The following is a 25581-nucleotide window of genomic DNA, read 5'->3' on the forward strand; positions in this document are numbered from 1 at the left end:
TAAGCACATCTGATCCCTGATGTGCTCTCCAAATGCTGTTGGACTCCAGCTTGACCACCCTTGCCCTAAAGGAAGGCTCATGCAGGTTCTCTTTCATAATAATAATAATAATAATAAATAATAATATCTTTATTGTCATTGCCCCCTCTCAGGGACAACGAAATTACTTATTCCAATTGATTTCAGGTCGAGGACTGCCACAGACCCAGAGTTCCAGCATTCAGACTGGTCTCCTCTTGTGACAAATCACCTTTGAAACCATGCCTAACATTCCTGGGTGGACCATCCCAATTTTGCTAGAGTTGCTAGCTACAAATGCCCTCATCAGCTCAAAATGCAGATTCAAATGCTTTTCAACAGTGACAGGCGGGGGGGGAGGGTGAGAGAATATCTCTGTGCATGCATTATTTCCCTCACCTGCATGCATTATTTCTGCCTTCATCTCTAGAAACTGCAAACATGCAGGCTTTCCCACACAGACAGATTCATGGCAGGTTTCCTCTTCCTTAAATACAGGAGAGCCAGACACACAAACTCCTTTTAACCGCTTTATTGAATACATGGAATTTTATTTGCTCTAGTATGTAACAGAACATTGTAAAAATGTTATTACTACAGGTTTTCTGGCAAGTTTGTAACAAATGTGCATGGACCCACAGAAATGTAATCTAATTTCATGCAAATCCCCTAAAGCGGAGAGATTAAAACATTATTCAGGCTGCATCCTAAAGGAAAGGATATGAACTGTGCATTTAGATCACACTGAAAACTAATATGGACCCATATTGTGCTAAATAAATTGGGGGACACGTGACCTAGATTATCTGTGAAAAAGCTCCAAACCCTTTGAAGGCTTATACCTTGAAAGCAAGACTTCCCCTGAGCTTCATAAAAGGAAGAAGTAAGACTGCAAACATTAGGCCTCATATATAGATGCTTATAAGAGCTACAGCTTCTGTGGTTTGGAATCTTCCTTAATCTCTTCTTAAACCCTATAAAATGATACACTACAGGTCCAGTTAATCACTGGCTTCAATCTTCTATTACATTAAGAGCTTTGCAGGAAGTGAATTGAATCTGACAGCTCCTGTTTTTAGTGCTTGTTTGGACAGGATACTCAGGTGCCTGTAGTTCCATGACAATGCAATAGGCAGGTCCTCTCCTGCCCAGGGAACCTCCCTAAGCAGAGACAAGAACAAACAGGGGCTACCCTCAAGGCAAAGAAGTGAAGCTGACCCATTAAGCACTTCCTTTGTTCAAGGGGGAAGTGGCACAGAAAGGACTGCTGATAACCTGAAGCAGTAGCAAATTGGACTTCTAGACCCTCTACTTCTCAGTGGTCCCAGTCGCCGTAGCAAATATTGAAACTTTGGTTGTACACCTTCAAACTTGTAGACCTTCTAGGAGTGACAGGAATGGTGGGCCACTGGGGAAAGCACCTGTGTATCAGTCTCTGAAACCTTATTTTGATATGATCTAAATTCTCCCAAATATGAAAAAGCGCCTTAATACTATATTAGTAATTTTTCTGAAAATGAAATGTTCAAGGCTACAAGAGTTTAGGATTTGCATGCATAGTTCCTCCAAACTCTAGAAAAGTGCTTTATTTACACTTTTGTGCATGTTTACACACTTTCCCTTTCCTTCTCTGTATCACTTGTACACAACTAAGTAGTTTAGCTCTTTATCCTTGTGGTCCACAATCATCTTTGATCAGCTTCATATTTTGCACTTGACTTTTCAATAAGACTTAATATCACAATATATAATATGTTCTCACAAAAAGAACCTTTGCTGGGGTAGGAGGAAGAGGTGTTTTGAAGAAGCTATCACAGTGTTTTATATACGGAAATGGCTATGCTCTCTGCTGTATATAGTTTCAGCTGTGGCTGAAAGCGTGAAACTGTATTTAAGAAGGCCACTGTATTAATGTGAGCCATGGTAGGTTAGAGCCCACTGCAGATCATTGGAAACTTTAGCGTCTTCTAGGGCATATGGGTCAGGACTATATGGTTGGCTGCTGAGCTAGTAAACAGGAGGTGGGCCAGTGATACACTGGAAAGCAGCAGATTCTGTTACTGTTAATACATTTGCAAGAACTGGTGAAATTGCCTTGAGGGTCAGTCTGGATGAGTTCAGCATTGGCAAAGCATTCAGTGCTGGAGAGGAGACTTCAAAGTCTCTCAAGGGCCAGCTCTTCACTGGGAGTGGACAAGTGCTCCAGCTCCCTGCCCAAAGCCAAAGCCCTTGGGTCCGAAGTTCTTGGCATAGCAGCCTGCAGGAGAAAAGGTGAAGAGAGACACAGTCAGAGTGTTGGCTATGCGGCAAACCAACAGTTCATACAGCATAAATCGCTGAGCAAAAGCAGGAAAATTACACTTCCCTTTTCAGGGGCAAACTACACACATGTAACTTCTCCCACTCCATTTCAAACACTTTCATTGTTATTATTATTTTACAAAACACAGCTGTAGAGGCTGCAATCTGTAGCAATTGCATTTAAAAGTTTTAGTGGAAAACCCACTAGAGGCATAGAGATATAAAGCCTCTTCCCACCCACTGTGATTAATAATTTTGTACAACAACAACGAGCATCAGCGATAAGTTACACAAGACAAGAGCATTGCGAGTTGTTTAGGCCTTAAGACACACTGTGCTGATATGAAAAACGTGTTTATATATATACCTGTAGGTATCGTTAGATATTATCAAGGTGGGCAAACTGATGAAGGGTAGGGGGAATTTATCAGTCTCACTATTACACTGCAAGTCAAGGAACAGTTATAAATAGTAGAGGTTTGCCACCTATGGTTCTATGAAAGCCCTAAATAGCAACTTTTTGCAATTTTGCATCTTGGTCCTCCACGACCATCTGGAGTGGGACAGAACACCCTTTGCATTAGCATCACATTTGACACATTGACCTTTGACTAACCATCACATCTCACTAGAAATCTAACACAAGCAAGACATCCTGAAATATAAATTCTTACCTTTGCAGTAGATTTCACCGTCTTTATCAGCCAAAGTAGTGGACTCTAAACTTTTACCACACTTTGCACATCTGAAACATGCTTTGTGCCATGACTGAGGACAACACAGAAGACAAGATGTTAGGGTGCAAGTAAAAGGATTCACCACAACACTTTTGGCCTCCTACATTAGGTATTGTCAGGTTCTTATTTTTTTAAAGACAGTGGTTCTCACTGGCAATACATGAGGCCGGCAGCCCAGTCACCCATCTTCCCATCCCAAATACTGTTTTGCACTGAAATATTCCAAATTCCTATGGGACGTGGGTGGCGCTGTGGGTAAAACCTTAGCGCCTAGGGCTTGCTGATCGCATGGTCGGTGGTTCGAATCCCCGCGGCGGGGTGAGCTCCCGTCTTTCGGTTCCAGCTCCTGCCCACCTAGCAGTTTGAAAGCACCCTTAAGTGCAAGTAGATAAATAGGTACCGCTTTCTAGCGGGAAGGTAAACGGCGTTTCCGTGTGCTGCGCTGGTGCTGGCTTGCCAGAGCAGCTTCGTCACGCTGGCCATGTGACCCGGAAGTGTCTCTGGACAGTGCTGGCCCCCGGCCTCTTAAGTGAGATGGGCGCACAACCCTAGAGTCGGACACGGCTGGCCCGTATGGGCAGGGGTACCTTTACCTTTATTCCAAATTCCTAGTGATCACTCCTACGTTCTAGCATTTGAAGGTTTGCATGCAACCCAAGGAAGAGAATGGACATACCTCAACTAACTTCATTAATATTACTATTTATGCTGCTAGCCTTAATCATAATTTAGGGCAATGAGTTCCAAAGATCAGTGTACACTGCAACAAAAAGATGCCACGTTTCTGTCTTGATTCTGCAATAGATTACAAAAATATCTATGCTAATCTGACAGAGGATAAGTTTTGAAGGCTGTTTTGAGCACCTTCTCAAAAAGTTGTTGAACACTCAAGAGCTGCTTCTTATAACATGAAGTTCTTACACAGACATAGTTTTCATGGGCAGGATTTGCCTAAGGAGCCTGTGAGTGGAAACCCTGTGCAAGGATTCTGCTTGTGTGATGGGCCTTCTTCCCGCCCCCTCCCCATGCCCCCTGCAATTGGCTCAGGGGGCACTGGAAGCAACCCAAGAGGAGAGGAGAGGGGAGGGGAGTTTGATCTGTCTGGCAAGCTGAAATGCTTCCGAAAACAGAACATTCATAATACTGCAACATTAAATTCCACCCCATGCAACAAGTTTAGTGTAAATTGCAATGTGGGAAAATTCCACACGCGTGTGTTTCACTATGTATGCCCCAAATCAGGAAACCCCAACTGGAAGCGGTTTCCCCATTGCATCCAATGTTTTTGATTTACTCTCATACCAGTGTGTGATTTATGCTCTGAGGTTCAGCTCTTAACAGCAGGCTCTTACCTTTCCAGCTCCAACCACCTTCTCGGCAGCATACACAGCCTGTCCACAGCGGGGACAGCCGTCAGCACCACCCACCTTCTGCGCCATCTTGGATGCGTTGGGATTGTTGGTAGGCTGGTGGGGCTGGGGCCTGTGGAGTCCAGACAGGGAAACAATCATTATATGTCTGCAGGTTTGTACACTGTAGAGTCTGCAGGGAAGGAAGATATTGGTGACAGCCAATTCCATTTGTGGCTATGGAAGGAGTGGGGAACAAAAACAGTGTGCCACCAGTATTCTAGAGACTGGTAAGTTATAGGATAGTGTAGTTCCCAAACTTCCATTTTTGCTGGTGAATGCCAGGTCAGTGTGCTGCACACCATGGGACATTGGGGACAAGACCACAGAGTTTGTTTACATCACAGAGATCTGGCGGGATGAGAATCTGGTCTGGTACTCATCCAGATAATTTCAGTCATATACTCAATACAGCAGCAGTCAAGGACTACAACTTAGGAGAGGGGGCAGAAATTGTGTCATTCCAAAAGATAGAGTGCCCAAGTTTGCTTTTTCACTTTCTAAAATATCCATATTTGGCACAGTTATCACTAGGCAGGGCCTTATTCAAGCTGGCACTTGTGACCAAGGTTAACCTGGAAAAAAGAGGATTTGGGGCTTGTTTTGTTGGCTTTTGTCTAAATTATAGATAATGCCAATACGTTATGGTGTATATGAGGGTGCAGGCCACACATTTAAATAACCAGAGTGCTGCATTTTTTTCTGCACCCAGAAGCACTTGGGAATTGATCAAGTCCCCAATTAAAATTGTTGCCAGTCATGGGGATTTTCCCCATATATGAGAGAGCATTGTGGTATTTTAATCAAAAGCAGCATTGGGTCAGAATTATCTCTGAATTATAGGGACTTCTCCAGAAGTAACTCCTCTTTCTGCACGAGCAAAAATAAAATCTTCACCCAAGACAGACAATATGATCACACTTGTTACCAAGATGCAGAAAGATTTACAACTTACTGCTCAGGTTTGATCCCAAGTCCTTCCCCCCTGTCCATGCTCAGAGTCCCTGCTCCCTGTCCAAATCCATAGCCTTTTGGTCCATACTTCTTCCCATAGCATGACTTGCAGTAGATTTCTTCTCCATGCACAGCTACTGTGGTGCTGTCCAAGTTCTTTTTGCAAACCACTGCAAGGAAGGGAGAAGGAAGAGACAAAAGTCAGAAGGCCTTCAGAAGCTTTAAGTATCAGACCTGCTTTCTCCAAGGAGATACCTGAGGAGATTTGTGGGTAGCCATTACCTGCAGTGCCACAGAGAATTAGGGTCAAAGTACAGATGACACTGAAGAGCTACTGTCAAGATGATGATGATGATAATTTATTTATACCCTGCCCTTCCTGGTTTAAAAACCGGGCTCAGGGCAGCTAACAGCAAATATAAAACATTGATTAAAATGTGACTTTAAAATGGCATAAAACAGCATAAAATACAACATCAATAAAATTCAAAAATTCAGGGGTCATTTCTTTGGGGGGCGGAACCCAGTCAGTAGACATCAAATGATCACCAGGGCTAACTGACCAAGTTGGTCCTAGTAGGGCCAGCAAGGAGACCAGGGAAGAATTTAAATGTGGGGTCCCAGAAATGGTTTCTTCATAGAAGAGGAAAGGGAATAGAGGACCAGGGTAATTCCAATTGAAGGCCAGGCAGAATGGCTCTGTCTTACAGGCCCTGCGGAAGGAGATCAAGTCCCATGTGTGTTCGCGGGGGGTGGGGTGGAAATCCTCATCTCCCAGATGAAAAGCTGAGGGTGCTGGGCTCAATGGCTCCATCCAAGGACAGCCCCAGCAAGTTACCATGATGAGCTGTGGAATACCATTTAATTTGGGCATAATTGACAAGCGAAGAGGCACCCCCCTGAAAAGATCCTGATTTATGCTGCAGGAGAAAACCAAGTTGGTCCTACTAGGGTTTGGAAAGAATGAAAGACGCTTATTTCTGCTTTGCTTGAGAGGTGGAAGGAGGGGAGGGGAGGCAATATTTTAAGTCATTTTGGGAGGGTCTGCATTATCTACTCTCCCCTAAAGGAATGGAATGTAAAATTTTTGGGAAGAGTGACTTTAAAAATACCTCTTTGGGTACTTCTATAACTAAGGACTTTGCCTGAAAGAAGATGGAGAAGAACAACCTTGAGGGATTTTGAACACTCCTTGGAACTTCATATTGTGAAATTAAAATAATAAAGAAGAAAAGTTTGGGAACAACTGGTTTGATTGTCTGTTAAGCACTCGGAAGAGAATAAACTGTGGAGTTGGATGTAATGGAATTGAGGATTGGCAAGATGGACTGCAGGAAGATTTATTAGTTTAGAGGGGGAGGATGGAGAGAAGATATGGATTTTGTTGAGATCTTATCAACCCCACCCCCTTGAAGCTGGAAATAAGAACAGTGAAAGAGACAGGGTAGACCACAGTGCATACCATCTTGACAGCGTCTGAGACTTTCAGACAGAAAAGAAGAGAAATGGATTGTGTTTATTTATTAATGATTTATTAATGAACTGTTTGTATGTAAAATGCAGGATTAAATTTTGGCAAAATGTGAGGGGTGGGTGATGTTGGGAAATTGGTAGTGTGAGAGGGTGATGTATATTATATGTTTATACCCCCCCAAAAAAAAATTCTAGGGGTTTCATTTTCACCCTCTACATGCAGCACCAGTGAGGCTGAGTGGGCCAGATGTCAGACAGCAATGTTCAAGGCCATGTTAGGGAAGAATGTGTACGTGTTGTCTGGGAGGAAGAAAGATCTGTCTTTCTCAGGCAAAGTGTTACTCAAGAGGTATCAGAAGGAAATGTTTCAAAATTGATGAATGACTATTACAGATAGATAAAAGAGGATTTACTCTACTCAACTATTTTGAGGACAGTTTATAACAATGTATAAAAGCCACAGCAAAAACTGGTAACTGAAGCAGAAGGGATGACTGTATCATGAAATGATAGTTGGAAAAGTTATTTTATTGGGAGCAGGAAAGGAGGGAGGAAAATAGATGAAACATCTGGGGTGTGTGGGATATCCGCTTTTAAATTTGTATTGAATTTGTAGTAATTTGTATTATTTTGGTGACAATTTGTTAAATATTATGGAAAAGCAATAAAAAATTATTGAAAAAGAAAAGAAAAGAAAATTGACAGAGCTTTCCAACTGCAGACAAAGATGCTTCTGCCTGGGCTATCCAGTATCTAACAGCTTCACAAACACATTTTCCTCTCTCAAATGCACATTCAGACCTCAGCATCACTCATATTGGTGTCCTCTCTTAACCCTTGCTTTGATTCTAGAGTCAGAACTGCAGAGGGTGAGGAGAGGAGAAGAACGATGGCCACAAGGATAAGGGGGATCAGAACTGAGGCCAAGAGCTAATGTTATGTTTCTCCCAGCTGCAAAGGAATTAGAGCCTTGAGTTCTATATTGTCCTTAAAGAGAGAGAGAAGATGTTGAGACTGCCAACAGCAGTCAAGTTTTAAAACCTCAAGAGGCTGGAGTTTGCCTCTTAGCCCAAAATAAAATTGTCTTACTCTTAAAGAATGCGAAAACAAAACAGAGCACTCCCCTAGGAATGCCACAGTAGCAACAGTAGCAACAGCCTATACCTTGCAACTAAATATGGGTCTTTGAGACTGAATATCCCATCCTCATTACCAAATATGGTACTATTTTCCTCTGACTGGTCTAGCCCTCCAGCAGAGAGAATTAATAGGAGGAGGAGTGTCAAGATGTGCTGCCATCAAAGGAGGATTGCTGCAAAACTCCCTTCCATCAAAAACAGCTTACATTTCTTGGAGTGGAGTTCCAATACTTGCCTGGCCTGGATGTCTTGCACAATCACTACAAGTTAGGCTCAGCTATTTTGAACAGCATGTCATATTGGGCTGCTGGGTCATTATAGTAATCTTAAGGGGAATCAGCTTTGATCAAAGATACTTGGTTCTATGTTTCCGGTGAAGGGGATTGAAGTGTGTCTTCTTTCCATTCAGAGTTTTGCCCTCTCCATATCAAAGGCACCTTTTGCTCAGCCCTATATACAAATCTTTGAGAAGCCACTGCCAAATGCCTCGCTTAAGATGCCATTCTCATTCATTTGAAATCAGGATGTTAGCCGTAGTTCTGAAGCAGAGATTCCATACCAATGAGCTCAGAAAAGCTAAGAAGGACTAGGTTTGGGGTTGTTTGCAGATGACAGCTGTTTAGCGTATCCACACACTTTAAGAAGAATCTGGTGTTTGTTTTGATGTAACCCAAGCCCACCACTTACTTACACTTACGTGCTCTACAATGCGTCACTGATTAACTATGTTGCTCTCTGTTGTAATCAGTGGAACAGGAACTGATTCATTGCTGGTGTGTTCCCTTTACTCTCATTCAGAGCAAATGAGGCCCCTTCTCAGTAACTGTCCAGGAAGCTGATATGTTTAGGAACTTCTCCTCTCACCCCCCACAAACAACAGAGCTTCGATCTTATTTGGAAATGGTAAAGGCTAATGGGGTTGAGGAGCTACATCCTTTTTTATTTTAAGGGTTTTGTTTTATTAACTTGACAGTTTACTGATTAAGGCTCTGCTTAGTTTATATTCAGAGGAATGTTAATGGTGATTTCCTGCCATGCAATATTCTTCACTGTTTGTTCCAAACAATGCACTGCTCTGTTTATTTTTAACAGAAAAGTGGTATAAAAGTTTCATAAATAAATGACTTGGCAATTTTATTCTGTCTCATCTCTCTTCACATTTGTAACATGGCTGGTAATGCAGTTCATTGTTTGTGGGTTGGCAACCCTCCAATGTAGACTTTGGCTCTCTGGTGAACAAATGGTGTGATCTTTGCGTTTCCTGGTTCCCCAAGCCTGGAAGTGTTCTTATTTGAGGCCATAATATCTGCAAGTCCACAAGTGTTCAGTTACTTGCACAGACCATTGGTCCATCTAGTTTTGTACTGTCTGTAAACTGTCTGGCATGGCTCTTCAGGGTTTCAGGAAAGGTTCTCTCCCCAGCCCTACCTGGAGATGTTGGGGAATGAACCTGACACCTTCTGCATGCAAAGCAGATGCTCTATGACTGAGCTATGGCCCTTCCCCAGGAGCTGCAGCTCTTCCCCTACTTCAGACATTTCCCCCCCTGTAGCTTTGCTTAAGGTTGATGTAAAAATTAGATCTCCACACCCACATTATACATGAACAGGCAAGTCACTTGAACAACAGATGAGACTGCTCCTATTAAGTCTCCTTTGTTAGGGTCAAAGTGAGTTTATGTGGTCACAGGGACCAGAGGTTGGTACAAATTGTGCAGTAAGAGAGCAGCACAACTTTTGTTTTAAGATGTCCATAGCTGCAGTAAAAATCACATTTTCCAGCTGCTAAACTAGAGAACAGCTGTTGCCCCAGGTCAACACAGTCCCATCACAGAGGGCATTTCCTTCAGTGCTTTGAGATTAGCAGATTAGCCGCATTTCCTTTCACCAGCTATTGTTTAGTTTATTCACAACCACAGCAAGCTGAAGCATATACCAGATTCTCAGAGGCGGAACACACAAACACAGGAGGTCATCAGACACACAGTGCATAAGAAAAGACAAACACAGCATTAGTGTGAAGATAAGCCTAACATTGGATGCAGTAGAGAGCAGAGCACAAGAACAGAAAGCTTTTTATTTTATTTAAAAAACAACAACCAAGTCAACACCAGCTGGCTAAAGAGGCTCTACATTTGACATTCAGCTTCAATAGGCAGTGCCTATCAGGTTTAAAATTCTGGCTATGAATTCACTGTCAATTAGAATGGAGTTACAGAGAGAGCGAGATCCATTGCCGTTACGAAACAATTTAATATAGAACCTTTTACCATCTATGACTAGCACTACAATTTAATGGCTGTGCTTGCAGAGTACAGGAACTGTAGGGCAGAGTAGGACAGAAAGCTTTTGAATTGTACATGGAACACTTACTCCTGCCTGATTAAGAGTTCCATGCAACTTGAAAGCAGGCTCCCATATCTGTTAACACAGATGACTCAATAAAAAGGACCGTCAGAAACCTTTTTGTATGAAATAATAGAGCAGGAAAAATTTCATGACATTTCTGGCCATCAGTAGCACTTTACAAGTCTGATTTCAGGATTCAAAAAACTTTCACTATTTTAACTTGCAAAATAACTTGAAACATGAGCTAATAATTTGAACATTGGCATATGTAATGTACATGAAGAGATCAACAATGATCCAGCTTTCAAACTCATCTGATGAAAGATTGGTAAATGTGCAGGAAGTTTAAAAAGTGCTTTTAAGAATATTTTTTTCCTCCAATTTTTGAACAGTCATATTATATGTTCCTTTGCAATCTGGGGGGAAACGACTGGCGTGCTTTACTCAGGGTTACTAGAGAAGGCAATCCTTCACTGTTTGGGGGACATTCTGAGCAGCAGATTTGTATTGCCAAAACGTGGTTGTGAATGCATGGTTCAAAATCTGAAGCAAGAATTCTCAGGGTACTGCAGAGATTCTGGTGGGAGCCACAGTGAATGCTACAAGCAAGGCTTATCCCTTTAGAAAAGGTAGATATTTTCTGGCTTGCTGGGACCACTAGACAGGTGTACAAAGTGGAAAGCAGTTTGGTTAGAACAGGGGTGTTGCTAACCTCTTTTTGAGCAGAGGACCACATTGACTCTTCAGGCCCCGTGTGGTAGGCATGGGCAGTTTTCAAGATTGCCTTTCAAAGAATTTCCCATCAGCTATCTACACTACTTTAAGACAATCTTTAATCGTTTTTAAAATAATTTTTAGTAAATTCAGTAAACAAACAAACAGATTTGGAGGGGCTTGGGAAGAACACACAAAAACCCCTATGGCATCACAGCAAGAGAGCCAGTAGAGAAGTGGATGAATTTTTTAATGACAAATTGGGGACACAAAAATCTTTTGGGGGTTGGATACAGCCTATGGGTTATTAGTCCCACCCCCTCCAGTGGAATGTTGCTGCCCAGGAGCTCTTGGCCATGTACATGATTCTCTTTCATGTACATAATTTATATTCACAGCACCCCTGTGAGTGTGAGCCAGATCATGTTGCAAGATACATGACATGTGTTTAAGCAGCTCAGCAGTCAAAATACCAGGCCCTACTACCTACCGACCTTCCGCTGTAGCTCTACAGTGCTCCTGTCCAAAGAGGAGAGGCAGTGTTGTACATTAGTTAGACTGCAGGACTTCCTTACAGAGAGCTAGTTTGCATTGGCAGCAAAACAGCAAAGTCAAATTGCAACATACTCCCTACTAGCTGCTGAAGAATTCCCAGAATTTACCATGCTGGCAAGAGTATTGTGTGTGTGTGCATGAAAAGAAAATCAGAGACATCCCTGGGGTTGCCGTACTCACTGCATAAGAAGCAGGATTTGTGGAAACTGTTGCCTTCACATTGCACCTCCTCGGCGAAGTACACCGTTTTCTGGCACACGCCACACTTTTTTCCTCCACCCCAGTTCGGCATCCTGTAAAGGAAACAAATGGGGGGGATGTAATTGACTGAAGACAGGGGAACTGGGGTAGCACAATGAACTTACCACAGGACTGGCCCACCCATGAGGCAAGGTGAGGCAACCGCCTCAGGTGGCAGGATCCACAGGGGCAGCAGATCCTGATGTGAATCTTTATTACCTCTTTGTTCCTTATATAGATCTTCACCCATCCCTTATTCCATGGCGAAGAGGGCGGCATCACTTTGTCATTTGCATCAGGTGCCCAAATGTATTGGGCTGACCCTGACATACCAGTTGCCAAGGATGCATTCAAAGAACCCATTAAAACCCAATAATCAACCTGCATGAAGCTGTGAAGAGAATGGTTTGCAGACTTTATTGATGTTGCAGAAAGTACCTTTACTGTAGACCACAGTGTGTGGACCCAGATAAACAGCTCACATATTTCTATAACTAAGGGTGTTGCCACATTATTAGCCCCACTCCTGCCACCCTTATTTGGCTTGCTCTTTGTATTTCCTGCTTTATGGTCCATAAAGCTGGACCATAAAGAAGGCTGATCACCAAAGAATTGATGCTTTTGAATTATGGTGCTGGAGGAGACTCTTGAGAGTCCCATGGACTGCAAGAAGATCAAACCTATCCATTCTTGAGGAAATCAGCCCTGAGTGCTCACTGGAAGGACAGATCCTGAAACTGAGGCTCCAATACTTTGGCCACCTCATGAGAAGAGAAGACTCCCTGGGAAAGACCCTGATGTTGGGAAAGGTGGAGGGCACAAGGAGAAGGGGACGACAGAGGACGAGATGGTTGGACAGTGTTCTCAAAGCGACCAGCATGAGTTTGACCAAACTGCGGGAGGCAGTGGAAGACAGGAGTGCCTGGCGTACTCTGGTCCATGGGGTCACGAAGAGTCTGACACGACTAAATGACTAAACAACAACAACAACATTGTATTTCCTGCATGCACTGGTTTTTATGCATTCACAGCACACTCGTGTTATGGTGGAGGTGGGTGGGTGTTTACGTCAGGCATAGGCAAACTTGGCCCTCCAGATGTTTTGGGACTACAATTCCCATCATCCCTGGCTAACAGGACCAGTGGTCAGGGATGGTGGGAGTTGTAGTTCCAAAACATCTGGAGGGCTGAGTTTATGTTACTGACTTTGCCTGGTTTATGCTGCTGACTTTAGTACATTGCAGACATGCACTAAAGAGATCTAGAGCTGCACTGGCCTCTGATGTCAGTAGTTTCCTTCACTTGGCTCCCTGTCTTCCACATCCAGCTTCTATTCCAAGAATGTTGAGGGAGGAAATTAACAGTGGGATAATGAGAAATACCACATGCCTGTAATACCACTCCCTTGCCTGCAAGAGTCACTCACTGGAATTAATGCCACAGATTCAGAAGGCTTCTGTCAGTTTGTATACTGTGAACAGTCTTGCTGCATAAGTTGCAGGAATTTCCAAGTATGTTTTAAATAGTAGATTTCTAAAGATACCCAAGTCTCATTGCTTTCACACTTCTGAAATAAAGAATGGGGATGAGGGAAGTTCTAGTAGTATTGCCACATTACAGTTTAAGAGATTCACATTATGCCTTTAGACACCACAGTAGTGCAAGGAACAAGGCACCCAATCATTCCACCCACCCTCCTGTCTTTCACCCTAAGGCCCTTGTGTAGGTTACAACATTAAAATGCAATATTAAAACAACTTACAATGACAGAAATAGGATGGATCCTAAGAAAATACACCTCAAGTGTCAAAAGCCAGGGTAAAGAGGTACATCTACAACATTTGCCAGAAGCTGTATAATGAAGGTGCCAGAGACACTTTGGTGGGGAGGGAGGCCCACAATTTTGGGGCTCCCACGGAAAATGCCCTCTCCTGGACCTCCACCACCCCGACCCGAGCTTATGAAGGTGGAGACCTCTGCTGATTTTAGCACCTGAGGTGAAGCAGAAGGAGAATGTACAAAAGGAATGGGGGCACAGAAGAAGCGGAAGAAACTGCCTCAATTTCATTAGGCATTTTAAGAGCAGACTGTTGCAACTCTGTTCTCGCTGCTTTGAAGATCTGGATAGCAAAGCTCAAGGTAAAGCATTTCCTGTTAATTAGCTTCCTGCAGAATAAATGGCCTTTACCTTAATTTTGCGTGACGCAAGGAGGATGCTACCTTAAGATAAAGCACCAAGTGGCTCAGAAATGATAAGGCCGTGTGCCAAATCTGTCCAAGGTAGCTTTTAACCTAGAATGAAAGAAGTCTTATGATCCAGGCACAAGGCCAATACTGCAGTGATACATTCTCTTCCAGGATGTGCATAAACCCACCAACTCCTCATAAAAGGACGGAAAAAATAAAACAGAAAGGTGTGGTTAGAAATATGGAGCCAAGGCCAAAAATAAACAGATAAGGAACACGGAAGAGGGCAGTGCATGGCTGAAGAGCGCAGGAAGTCTCATTTTCTGAATTAGTGATATACAGTATCAATCTGATGTTAGCAGTATTTCTGGCAGCTTCTCTGGCTGAACTTAGAGAACTAAGAACTGAAGAGGAAGTCCATCTTGATCATGTCCACACGGTTCAAGAAGGGACACCCCCTCTCTTATCACATAACTACTGTGCCATCAAGTCAGCTGTCTTATGAACTGTGTGGCAGGAGCTGACTGGTCCTCCCAGCCTCAATCCGATATGGGAGGAATGGCAAGACACCCAGAACTGCCACTTACATTGGTGAGGGCAGAGGGCACCTCCATCAAGCCCTCTCCTACAAGGGTTGTGATTACAATTAAAGCATCTTTTTGTCACCAGCTCTGCTCCTGGATCTGGCCTGAGAAGAAGACTATTTCTGGGGATGGACAGCCAGAATTGCCACTGACATCAGCTGTAACTTTAAGAACTTGTGCTTGAACTTGCCTTTTCCTCTTCCCTCCCATTCCCTTTTCTTTGTGTGCCATGTTATTTTGGATTGCAAGCCTGTGGGCAGGGACTGTCATAGTTTGGAAGTCACTTTCCAATGAAAAGGTGTAGTATAAATTCTGTAAATAATTAATAAATGCCTAAAAACAAATACACGAAGCGGATTCTCCATGCAGAGGCCCAATTGATACAATTTGTTCTTCTGAAGAAAAGGGGAAGAGGTCCTGAACTTGATATACATCTAGAGTGCCCAGATCACACTTTTAAGTGAGACAGCTTATACTAAAAATTTAGAATATTATGTTTTTGCAAAGCAAAGCTGAACATCTCTCTCTCTCTCTCTCTCTCCTATCATCCATTGGAATGAGAAAGCAGCTTAGTGTAAGCATCTTCTTTTTACTGACAATGCAAAATAACCCAATATATATTTGCAGTTCTGCCTTTTGTGAGTTGGATAACTCCTTGTTCAACAATATAACACCTCTTCCAAAACAGAAGCATAAAAAACAGCAGTGGCAGCACTAGGCTCAAACAAGGCAAATCAGGTCATCTCCCATGTGGAGGCCAGGTGCTCAGGAGGACAGGGAGCCTGCAGCTTTGAAAGTTTCATAAACAAGAGGAGTTCAGCAGGTGTACCTGTGTAAACAAGGGGATTTCAGCTGGTGTAGCATTTTCCATCCCAGCACAAGTCACACCTGTTGAGATTTCCGCTTTTGCACAACTGTTAAAAGTACAGCAGCCCTTTCTCCATTCAACTTGCCTAATTTAAAGGCTGTTTTTAGGCATCTGTATCTATCTGCCTATCTCCCCAAGTACAATTGCTCATACTCATAGTCTGCCCTCTTGAGCAAAGGGCTGCAGACCCTGGCTTAAGTGTACTGCCTGATCTGCAAGTTGCTGCTGCCTGAGAAGCTCACCCAGTTCTGAAGAGTTCCTTTCCAAAAAAAAAAACACACAAAAAAAACACTGGACTAAGGTTGGGAGATTTTGCAGCAACTGAGGAAAAAGAAAAAAAGCAGTTTTATCAAAGCACCTTTTAAAAATATTTCCCTCAGTTGTCTGTCTGAGTCTTCCCACCTCAATATACTGCAAACTAGCTTTTCATGTTCTGTATCCCTCCCTCTCTGCCAAGTAATTCCAGCTAGGAGCCTTGGATTGCCTTAAAAGGAAATGTGGCTCAGACTCTCTCTCATTTCTTTCTGCTGGGGCATAGCCCAGCAAGCTGAGCAGGAAGGAGGCCAGCCCTGGCTTTCAATAAAATGGAGTGTCCCTACAGAACAGCACCTTTCAGTGCTACACAGTGTATGATGGGAGCATAATTAGATTGTCTATGCTATCTTCAGCAGCTGGGGTAAAGCCCTGATCTTTGCATGCTCCAAATGCAGGGCTGTTCAGATGGTGCAAAGGAGGGCAAGCCCTTCTATAGCTGTGTCAAAGAAGAAGCTTCTGCACGTGTGGTTTTTCTCATGACAAGTTTCACCTGCAAAACTTCCTTTTTTGGGGTTCAAGACTGGTTAGGAATACATAATGCTACTTGACCGACAACCACTCACTCATTGCACATTATCATTGGGTGTATTAGGTTTAGTTCAAGACGTTTGTCCAGCCACTGAATATTATTGACCAGATACTAAATCCAGGTTATCAATAATATGCAGACCAACAGTATCAGTGAACAAAAGTGCAAAGAGAAAATATGTGGGATTGTGCCTTGCCAGTGAGAAGTCCTCAATTTGCAAGATTCTTCTGGAGTTATCTTTAACCTGGCCAGGATACCACAGACAGTTTTATTTGGATCTGATCTATGCATCTCCAAATTGTCATCATTTTATTTGTAGTGATTTAATCAATAGCTAGATTACAGTAGCTAGGATTAGCACCAAATTACAGCACTAATTTACCAGGGGGAAGGGAGAGGCTATGAAGTCAAAAACAGAAGAGGCTTAAACTTGACCTGATTAACTAGATGCAGCTAGACATATCCTGAAATAAATTAAATCCAGCTGCACATTCTAGAGGTCACAATCTTATTACTGCTATTGCTATTACTACTACTACTACTACTACTACTACTACTACTACTACTACTACTCAAGTTCCAAATTATTAACTAAAATAACTCAAAAGAGATGCATTTATACCAAATCAGATATTGGACCATGTCTCCTGACCCAAGATCCTTTAATTCAGGAATGAGTAAGTAACCTGTGGCCCTTGCTTGACTACAGCTTCCATCGTTCCTGACCATTTGCCATGCTGTCTGCAGCTTATGGGAGTTGATGTCCAGCAACATCTGAAGGCCCATAGGATGTCCTGTTCTAACTGGAATCGCCAAGTACCAAACCTGGGCTCTGCTCTATACAAAGCATGTGCTCCCCGACTCAGCTGTGACTCCCAACAGCTTCATGTTCCAGGAAGAAATATAAGGCTGTGAACAAGGATAAAGCTTAAGTGAAATAGAAGATGATAGTTAGATGATTCTGCATGTGAAGCATTCTCAGCAGCGCTGCTTTTAAATAGTCACAGCATATAATATTTCAAGAACCAAGGCTTTATTCTATGCTTCCCACAAATCTTAAGTATCTGTTCCATCCAAACAACACTGCCAATGCCAAACAAGTAAAAGACTGGAAGATGTGGGGAAAAGCAGCTCTTAAGTTAACGTATCTTAAAATGCAATGAGAAAAGGGGTATGCATCGAGAAGCTTAAGGTGTGTCAAACAACTCCACTAATAAAAGAGGATTCAATAAGGTTTGCTAACAACCCTGCTCCAATCCAGAAATACATATATAGCAGTACATGGCTTATGAGCAGCTGTATGAACTTAGCTGCTCAATAGTTATCAGCTTAAAATCCACCAATTTTGGGTTGAGTTATGGCCTAAGTTTGCACTCTCCTCTCTCCTCACAGGGACAGCGTCAAGTAGAAGATTGAGGCTGTCAGCTTTGAATGGCCCTAACATTTTTTTTGCACTCTCCACAGGGTTCCTATCCACATGCACACTGCTCTCACTGGATTAGGGTTGCTTGTGTGTAAAGAGTACTGGAACTAAACACAAACTCAGATAAAGCAAAGTATTGTGATCCATTGTTGTAATACTTAAAACTATTAAATAACTAACTTTAACAAATATTTCACATTGAAAACAGAATTAATATGAAATATACTGGGTGTCATAAAACTGAAGAACCAGATAGGTACCGATCTGCCACTGGACTCACTAGTTAGCTTTTTAGGCCAAGTCTGATCTGGGGATTTGGAGACAGTGATTCATATTTTAAGAACGGCATAAATGGAAGAAGATAAACCAACTTTCCATAGATGAATAGAGTTGTGGGATATGCCTCTTTCAATTAAAACTCACAAATATGATAAGTGGTAGAAAGGGGAGCTATAACACAAGGTGGCCCTACTCTATTTTGGGACGGGTCTGAGTACCACTATTCTATTAGGAAATAACTATGTTTTTTACAATAAACACCATATGGTCAGCAGTAACATACTTAATTTAAGTTAACACTAAGTAAACTATTTGTAAATTATTTAATGTCTTCTCTTACTCCACTCATTAGTTATTGCTTCTTTTAACTCTTGTTTCCCTTATATTATCTTTCAAAACTAGATGATATATTAGTGTGCAAACTGCTGTTGTGTTTCTTTTGTTATTTCTGAAATTTAAAAAAAAACTGATTAAGGATTTGTCAGGATTGCTATTGATATAGTTTACTCACAGTGGTTTGCTTACAGTGAAAACACCATACAAGGATATATATGACGGCAGGATATTCCTTTAAGTAATGATTTTTAAAATTGCTCCTTTTAAATGATAAGAAAGTTGAGATAAGAGTGTTATGAAACATTTGAAAATATATTTGGCAATAATATCTGATAACCAGATTTCCTAGTTACATGGAGTGGGATGCACCTAACTAGGCTTCTGTTTGCACAACGGGGTTCACCACCCCATTCACCCTCTGAAATTGGCCCTATGGGATTGGGAGAATCCCCAGAACAGTGCACAGGGCGGGGAAGGGGATTATTCTGTCTGCCAAGCCGAAATGCTTGCAGATGTGGCATTTCTCGTGGCATTATGTTGAATTGCACACATTTTTAATATGCATGTTGTTGTTGTTTAGTCGTTTAGTCGTGTTCGACTCTTCGTGACCCCATGGACCAGAGCACGCCAGGCACCTCTGTCCCTATATGCATAGGGTGTAGATACCCTATATGCATAGGCACCCTATATGCATAGGGTGTAGATATATTGTATTTTGTAAACAATCTACACCGACATAGTTTCATATGGTATGAAGGCTTATATGTAGTCCTCAGCACTTTGCAAATAGAGATCAGCAGTTCAGGAACAGTCATCAAGACACCCAATATATGTAATATAAACCTAAATACTTTCCCAGAAAGATGGGAAGCACCTGAATACATTGTTATGGTCCCACTGCAATAATAAAGAAGTACAAGGGTGACAACAGAAGCAGGTCAAACGCAGTTGGAACTTTCCACTCATTAATCAAAATGACACACTAAATGTTTTGCACCAGGCAGGAACCAGCTATGTTTAAGCAGAAATTGTTGGTTCATTCCTAAAAACAATGTGTCAATAAGGATACAGATATGGGTGATCCAGTATACATTGTAAACAGTATACATTGTATACAGTATACAGACTTTTTAAAAGTTTTTGACAAAGTTCTTACTGGAGATTTCTGAAGAAGCTTAGCAGTCATGGACTAAGAAGGCCAGTCCTCTTATAGATAAGTAAAGAACAGGAAGCAGAGAGAAGGAATAAATGGACAGTTCTGACAATGGAAGAGTGTAAGAAGTGTGATTTCCTGAGGAACAGTATTGGAACATTATATATAAATATAAATACACACATACACGTACATACAGTTGGGGGAAGGGGCAGCCGGTCACTGGGACAGCAGGAAGTTAAGAATCATGGTTATGCCGCAGCTGCTGCTTATCTAGATCAAAACCATTGTTTACAGTTTTTAAATTAATCCTTTGTTCTATTCAAATGGTGGCCTTCCCTTCTTGCCTGTCAAATCCTATTGCACCCAACTACAGAAATTATGTGGTTCGACGCTGAACGGTTGATGAATTGAAACAGGAAATTTGTCTTTCCACCCTCAGTAAGATTATGACTGTTTATAGTCTCCCGCACTACATAAGGAAGTAGGCTTTATCTAAACTTTGCATTCACAAGTATCAATTTCATATCAGTATTTCTATTTCCCATGGCTGTATGTCTAATCTAAGAGACAATTGCCAGAACGTATAATTTTAAAATGGATTATCCGATGCTTTCCGGATGTTTACATTATCATTTGGAAGGGATTCCTTCTGAGATATGAGTCACCACCTGCAAAAGAACAATAGGAGTAGAACACTCAGAGGCTGAGTCCACTGGGAATACGTATATCCAATACTAATATGGGAGAATCATCCATCTATCAAGGGACCAGAAAATATAGCTGTAGCAACTTTGGTTTAAGTTCTCCCCCCTCCCCCTGCATGCTGGGACACAACATGTCATGATACTGAAGGGGGAGGGAGAGAACTGTAGAGGGGAAAATTCACAAAACAATAATGTGATTATGAGATCAGCCCTCATCCATAATGCTCAGGAAGAAGCCGCAGGAGTTGCTTGTAACCACATGCTACTTGATTATAGCAGGTAATGGAAATTCAAGCTGAGCAAGACACAGGGCAGATTATGACTTCCTTTGCAGCTCAACAATTTTTTTTAAAGAAGAAAGCATTCTCAGGTGGGGGAAATTTGCTCCTCTTCAAATCATGTATATTTTGCATTATGACACCACTAAACCAGTCACAAGATACTCATATGTTCATTGTCGGATGCGCTACAGGGCATACACTGCAGGTCAGCTGCTGGTGAAATCAGTTTCAGAATACCACTGATCTGTGTTAAACTGGCAGAATAAAAAAAAGCATTGAAAGGAAATATTTAATGAAGCATGAGATCGCAACCACTAAGTTTAACAGCAGCAGAGGGTGGCCTGATAAATGGCACTTTAGAAAAACAAAGAGATTAACTGTACATCCCTATCCATAACAAAATTAAAGTAATTGGATTTAACCCACTTTAGACCCATTAACGTTAATGGGATTCATCACAGTTTATAAGTAAGTTAAGTTAGAGCTGGTAAGTGAGAACCAAATAATCTGTACAAAAGTGGGGGAAAGCTGGAATGACATCCAGTGCCTGGGGTCAGGAGCCTGTGGCTGTTTTGAAGACCACAACTCTCATCATCCCTGACCATTGGCCATGCTGTCTGGGGGTGATGTTAAAAAGGTAAAGGTAAAGGACCCCTGGCAGTTAAGTCCAGTCACAGACGACTCTGGGGTTGCAGCGCTCATCTCGCTTTACAGGCCAAGGGAGCCGGCGTTTGTCCGTAGACAGTTTTTCCAGGTCATGTGGCCAGCATGACTAAGCCGCTTCTGGTGCAACGGAACACCGAAACCAGAGCAGCTCACAGAAATGTCGTTGACCTTCCTGCTGAAGCGGTACCTATTTATCTACTTGCACTTTTTTGGCATGCTTTCGAACTGATAGGTTGGCAGGAGCTGGGACCAAGCAACGGGAGCTCACCCCATCGTGGGGATTCGAACAGCCGACCTTCTGATTGACAAGCCCAAGAGGCTCAGTGGTTTAGACCACTAAATGTTCCTGTTCTAGTCTGTCAACTGCAGCTTCTGAAGAAAATCCCCATGCTTCCTTAAATGTAAATTACAACAGCTTCGTTCTAAGCCTCATTCACATTCATGACTTGGGGGCAAAGAGAAAAAAAGAAAAGGCAGTAAGTAGTTGCAGGGCATACTTTTCAGGGCCCAGAATTAGAAGTTCCAATGACGAGGGGATATGGGGGGAATTGGGAGACTGCCTCGTACCTAAGGGAGACAATCCTCGTAAGTCTGCATTATGAAAGTGTGGCTGGGGTACAGGGGCATACCCACATATTGGCCAGGTTGGTCTCCACCTTGAGAACAAGCCCAGAGGGGAGCAAAATCATGCCTTTCCACTCTGGCTCAGAGTGGCTAGGAGCCTGCCAGCCCTTCGGCACGCTCTATGGTCCGCTCCTCTGCTGATCTGGGTGGCAGGCAAGTGTGCAGGCTCCTCTGGGCACCTTGGTGGAGGAATCCAGTTGCTGGTGTGGGCCATCAGAGCAGCCCTGTGGGGCCCCCCTGCCCAACTGGCCAGCAGCTTTATTTGAAATGTGAGGTTAACACCCACTGGAGCCTGGAGGCAAGAAAGAGTGGGCAAGAGTTGCTGCAGGAGGAAAAAATGAAGGAGGAGAGGAGCAGAGTAGACCCTACCCACATGGCCACAGAGGAAGTCACTGATAAGAGCGTGAAAAGCAATGAAAAGCAAACATTTTGAGTTTCTGGTCTATGGTATATCTCAACTTCAGAGCTGCTGATACAAGCCAAGGGAGCCTAGGTACACCACTGCTAGTGTGCCTTGTGTCCCATTTCCCTCTACAATTTCTACAAGTAATTATCATTTAAGAAGCACTTGAATTCCCTGTGTGACAATCTTATTGTGATCATGGTTCTAAGGCAAATCACTAATATTATCATGTTACAGATGAGAAACTGAGGCTGGCCAAATGGCTAAAGAACTGAATCTGAACCCAGGAGGCCTGGAGTAGCCTCACCATGCAATCGAGCTAATTATTTCACGAGCAAAAAAACCTGATTTACGCAAACTCACAAAGTTTTCTGTGGTTGTTTTGCCACATTCTTGGAGCTAATAGTCACTTGTGGTCAGGAAGGTTCCAAGTCTGCTAGGGAAGGAACACAGACACTCATGCAATTATCAGATCATTGAGTAATAGCATGCTTTACCATAAATGGACATTCTTTAGTACTAAACAACAGTCAAATTCTTAAGTAAAGAGGTACTGCAACTAGACAAAGCAAGATTATAGTAATTCCATTCAGCACAATGCACTCTACTATCTGCCCAGTACCTTTCCACAACAGGCTTCAATACTGACTTTTCAATGTTCAGGGTAGATAAGGATTCCCAACACAAACTCTGGCAATCTAAAGTACTTGCTTCAATTAAAAAAAACAAAACCCAAACATTCTTTTAGGTGCACAGAGCTAGGCCTAACAATCTCTTAACTTCATTTCCAGTCTTAAAATGTGAATATTTACAGGATGTATACTGAGAATCAGTAATACTAATGAAACCTAAACTGAAGTTCCATAAACCCTTACAATGTCTTCTAAGTCAGCCAGGCCCAGGGTGTTTAGTTTTTGTTTTTGTTTTTTGCAAATAAGTCAAGTGTTCAACAGCGTTCAACTCAGCATGCTCAATACTTTTGAAACTGTGGTACCAAATAGCTCTGAAGTTTTTAGTCAACCATACGAATTCAGAATGCAACTGCTGTTGAAGATAATTGCCAGTGTATAATTACAACAATAGAAATAATAGCCTTGGGGTATTTATCAAGGAGTAGAACTGTTCCTTCTGTTATTCAAATTAAGAATTTACCTAATACACCACCCTAACTACTAATGCCAGCAAGATTTCAACAGACTGTATTTGTACAGCAAATGTACTGTAGTTGAAAAGCGTAATGCTGGTGGTCAACAAAATATGTTTAAAGACTGTCTCAAGGCAACTCTTAAAAAATGTAGTATAAACACTGTCAACTAGGAAATACTGGCCTGCGAGCTCTCCAGTTGTAGAACAGCCTTTACCAAAAGTGTCATGGACTTTGTAGACCCTCAAACTCAGGACACAAGGGAGAAACGTGCTAAGAAGAAGGCATGCTTGGCAAATCCACACCGTGATCAACTCCCGCCCGGGAACCAATGTCCCCACTGTGGAATGACATGTGGATCCAGAATTGGCCTCCACAGTCACTTACGGACTCATTGTTAAAACCGTGTTTATGGAAGACAATCTTACTCGGCTATGAGTGATCGCCAAAGAAGAAGAAGAAGGTGTGTCACATAGTATGTTCCATCATGCTACTCCGGGCACCACACTTTAAAGAGGAACCTGTGGGTGGGGAACCTGTGGATCTTGAGATATTGCTGGATTTCCAAGTCCCATCCAGTTAGCATGGCCCATGATCAGGATGGCAGGAGATGCAGTTCAGCAGCATCTGGGCAACCACTGGTTCCACATCCCTTTACATTGTAGGCAATTCAGAGGAGGTCAGTGAAGATGCACAGGGGTATAGAAAGTTGAGTTAGGAAAGGTTGAGGAAACTGGATATGATTAAACTGGAGACAAGAAAACTGGGAGGAAATGCAAAGGCACTCTTCAAAACCTGAACAGCTGTCCCACAGGAGAGGGCAAATACTGATACTCGTTCTTTGCTGCTGCAGAGGGCAGGACTAGGTGTAATGGGTTGAGTTACAGGGGGTAGATATGGGTTGAACATTAGGAAGAGACTTCAAGAGGAGAGCAGTTCAGCAACAGAGAAGAGCTCTTTCTCCTGGAGTTTCTCAGGCAGGGACTGGACAGCCATCTGATGGGGATGCTCAAACTCTGGATTTTTTTGCACTGGTCTAGACAGTCTACAGATGCCCACCATGTACTTTTTAGAAGAAACATATCACTCATCAGCTAATAATGAAATGTAGCCACACACCTTTTGGACATCATATCACAATGAAGGCTCTGGAGGGGTCAGAGCAGAATTTTCTTCAGTAGGCCCCCCCCAACTCCAAAAAAGGAGGCCCCATTCAAACGTTTAAGATGCATTCACAAAGGCAAAACCAGGTTCTGAACTGAAAAGCCAAGAATCAGATAGTAAGACTGAGTGTGTTGCAATGCTTTTTAAAATTGCATATTGACCCCAAATAATTACCATTTCCCTGCAGGGGGAGAAAAGATGCGAATCATGTCTCACAGTCGAGGCGGCAGAGTTTGGTTTAGGGCTCGTCAGCTCTACGGGAAGCTGAAGCGTGGCTTACTCTCGCGTAACCTCCCCCCCCCCCCCCGCGCGCGTTTTCAGGGCGCAAACAGGGCTTGCGCGTCTCGAGGGATCTTATTAGTTCATTTTACGCACACTCCTGTCGCAGAGGCGGCTGCTTCTGAGGGAAATCCGCCGGGGTCAGAACCCCCAAAGTTAGCTCTGTGACATAAGGGGAAAAGGCGCGGCAAGACATGGCGCCCCCGCCGCCGCCAGGGAACTTTCTTCAGGCGCGCTGCAGCCGGAACAGCAGCAGCAGGGCGTTTGCCACCAACCCTTCCAAGGCAGAGCCGCGGCGGCCCAAGTGCCCCGCCCGTGGAACGGCGGGAAAAGGAGGGAAAAGGCCGGGGCTGGCGCTTGCTTACCTGGCGAATGCTGGCGCGCGTCCGGCTGCTGACTGCTGTCCCTCTACGCTCTGGCTCTTTCTCCCTCCGGCTGGCCGGGTTCAAGCCTCCCGAGAGCGGGGCTTGTTTTGTTCTGCTGGGCGGAAGGCGTGTCCCTGAGCACCCCGCGCGCCCGCCCAAAGAAAGTCGCCAGGGCAGAGCGAGCGAGGCGAGGAAGGAGGGAGGGAGGGACCGAGGGCTGGCTGCTGAGGGCGCCTTTTTCGTCTGTTTTTTGCACTCAGCACCACAAAAGGCCTGAGGTCACGTTTCCTGAAGAAACAAACAAACAAGCCCGGCAGGCAGGCAGCGAGCGGGGCAGGGTCGCCCACCCAAGTGGATGAGCGAGGCAGCTGATGTTGAGGAGAACA

At 43.2% G+C, this 25581-nt stretch overlaps 1 protein-coding gene across 1 annotated transcript; it reads right to left on the minus strand.

Moving 5' to 3' along the window:
* Positions 1 to 535: 535 nt before the first annotated feature.
* On the minus strand, positions 536 to 25354 carry CSRP1 (cysteine and glycine rich protein 1). Its single transcript, XM_077929093.1, has 6 exons — positions 25196 to 25354; positions 11829 to 11941; positions 5421 to 5589; positions 4409 to 4538; positions 2994 to 3087; positions 536 to 2275 (listed from the first exon to the last, which is right to left on the minus strand). The coding sequence occupies exons 2-6, from the start codon at positions 11938 to 11940 to the stop codon at positions 2199 to 2201; spliced, it is 582 nt and encodes a 193-aa protein (XP_077785219.1). The 5' UTR covers position 11941; positions 25196 to 25354; the 3' UTR covers positions 536 to 2198.
* Positions 25355 to 25581: the final 227 nt, after the last annotated feature.

This window comes from Podarcis muralis, chromosome 5 (assembly GCF_964188315.1).
Source record: "Podarcis muralis chromosome 5, rPodMur119.hap1.1, whole genome shotgun sequence".
In the NCBI taxonomy this organism is placed as follows: domain Eukaryota; kingdom Metazoa; phylum Chordata; class Lepidosauria; order Squamata; family Lacertidae; genus Podarcis; species Podarcis muralis.

Excerpts from the sequence above, each read along its gene's own strand:
- CSRP1 (XM_077929093.1), bottom strand. The coding sequence starts at position 11,940 with ATGCCGAACTGGGGTGGAGGAAAAAAGTGTGGCGTGTGCCAGAAAACG. Across the intron at positions 4,539-5,420 it reads CTTGGGATCAAACCTGAGCA|GCCCCAGCCCCACCAGCCTA; the intron begins GTAAGTTGTAAA and ends TGGACTCCACAG. Across the intron at positions 2,276-2,993 it reads CGGTGAAATCTACTGCAAAG|GCTGCTATGCCAAGAACTTC; the intron begins GTAAGAATTTAT and ends TTTCTCCTGCAG.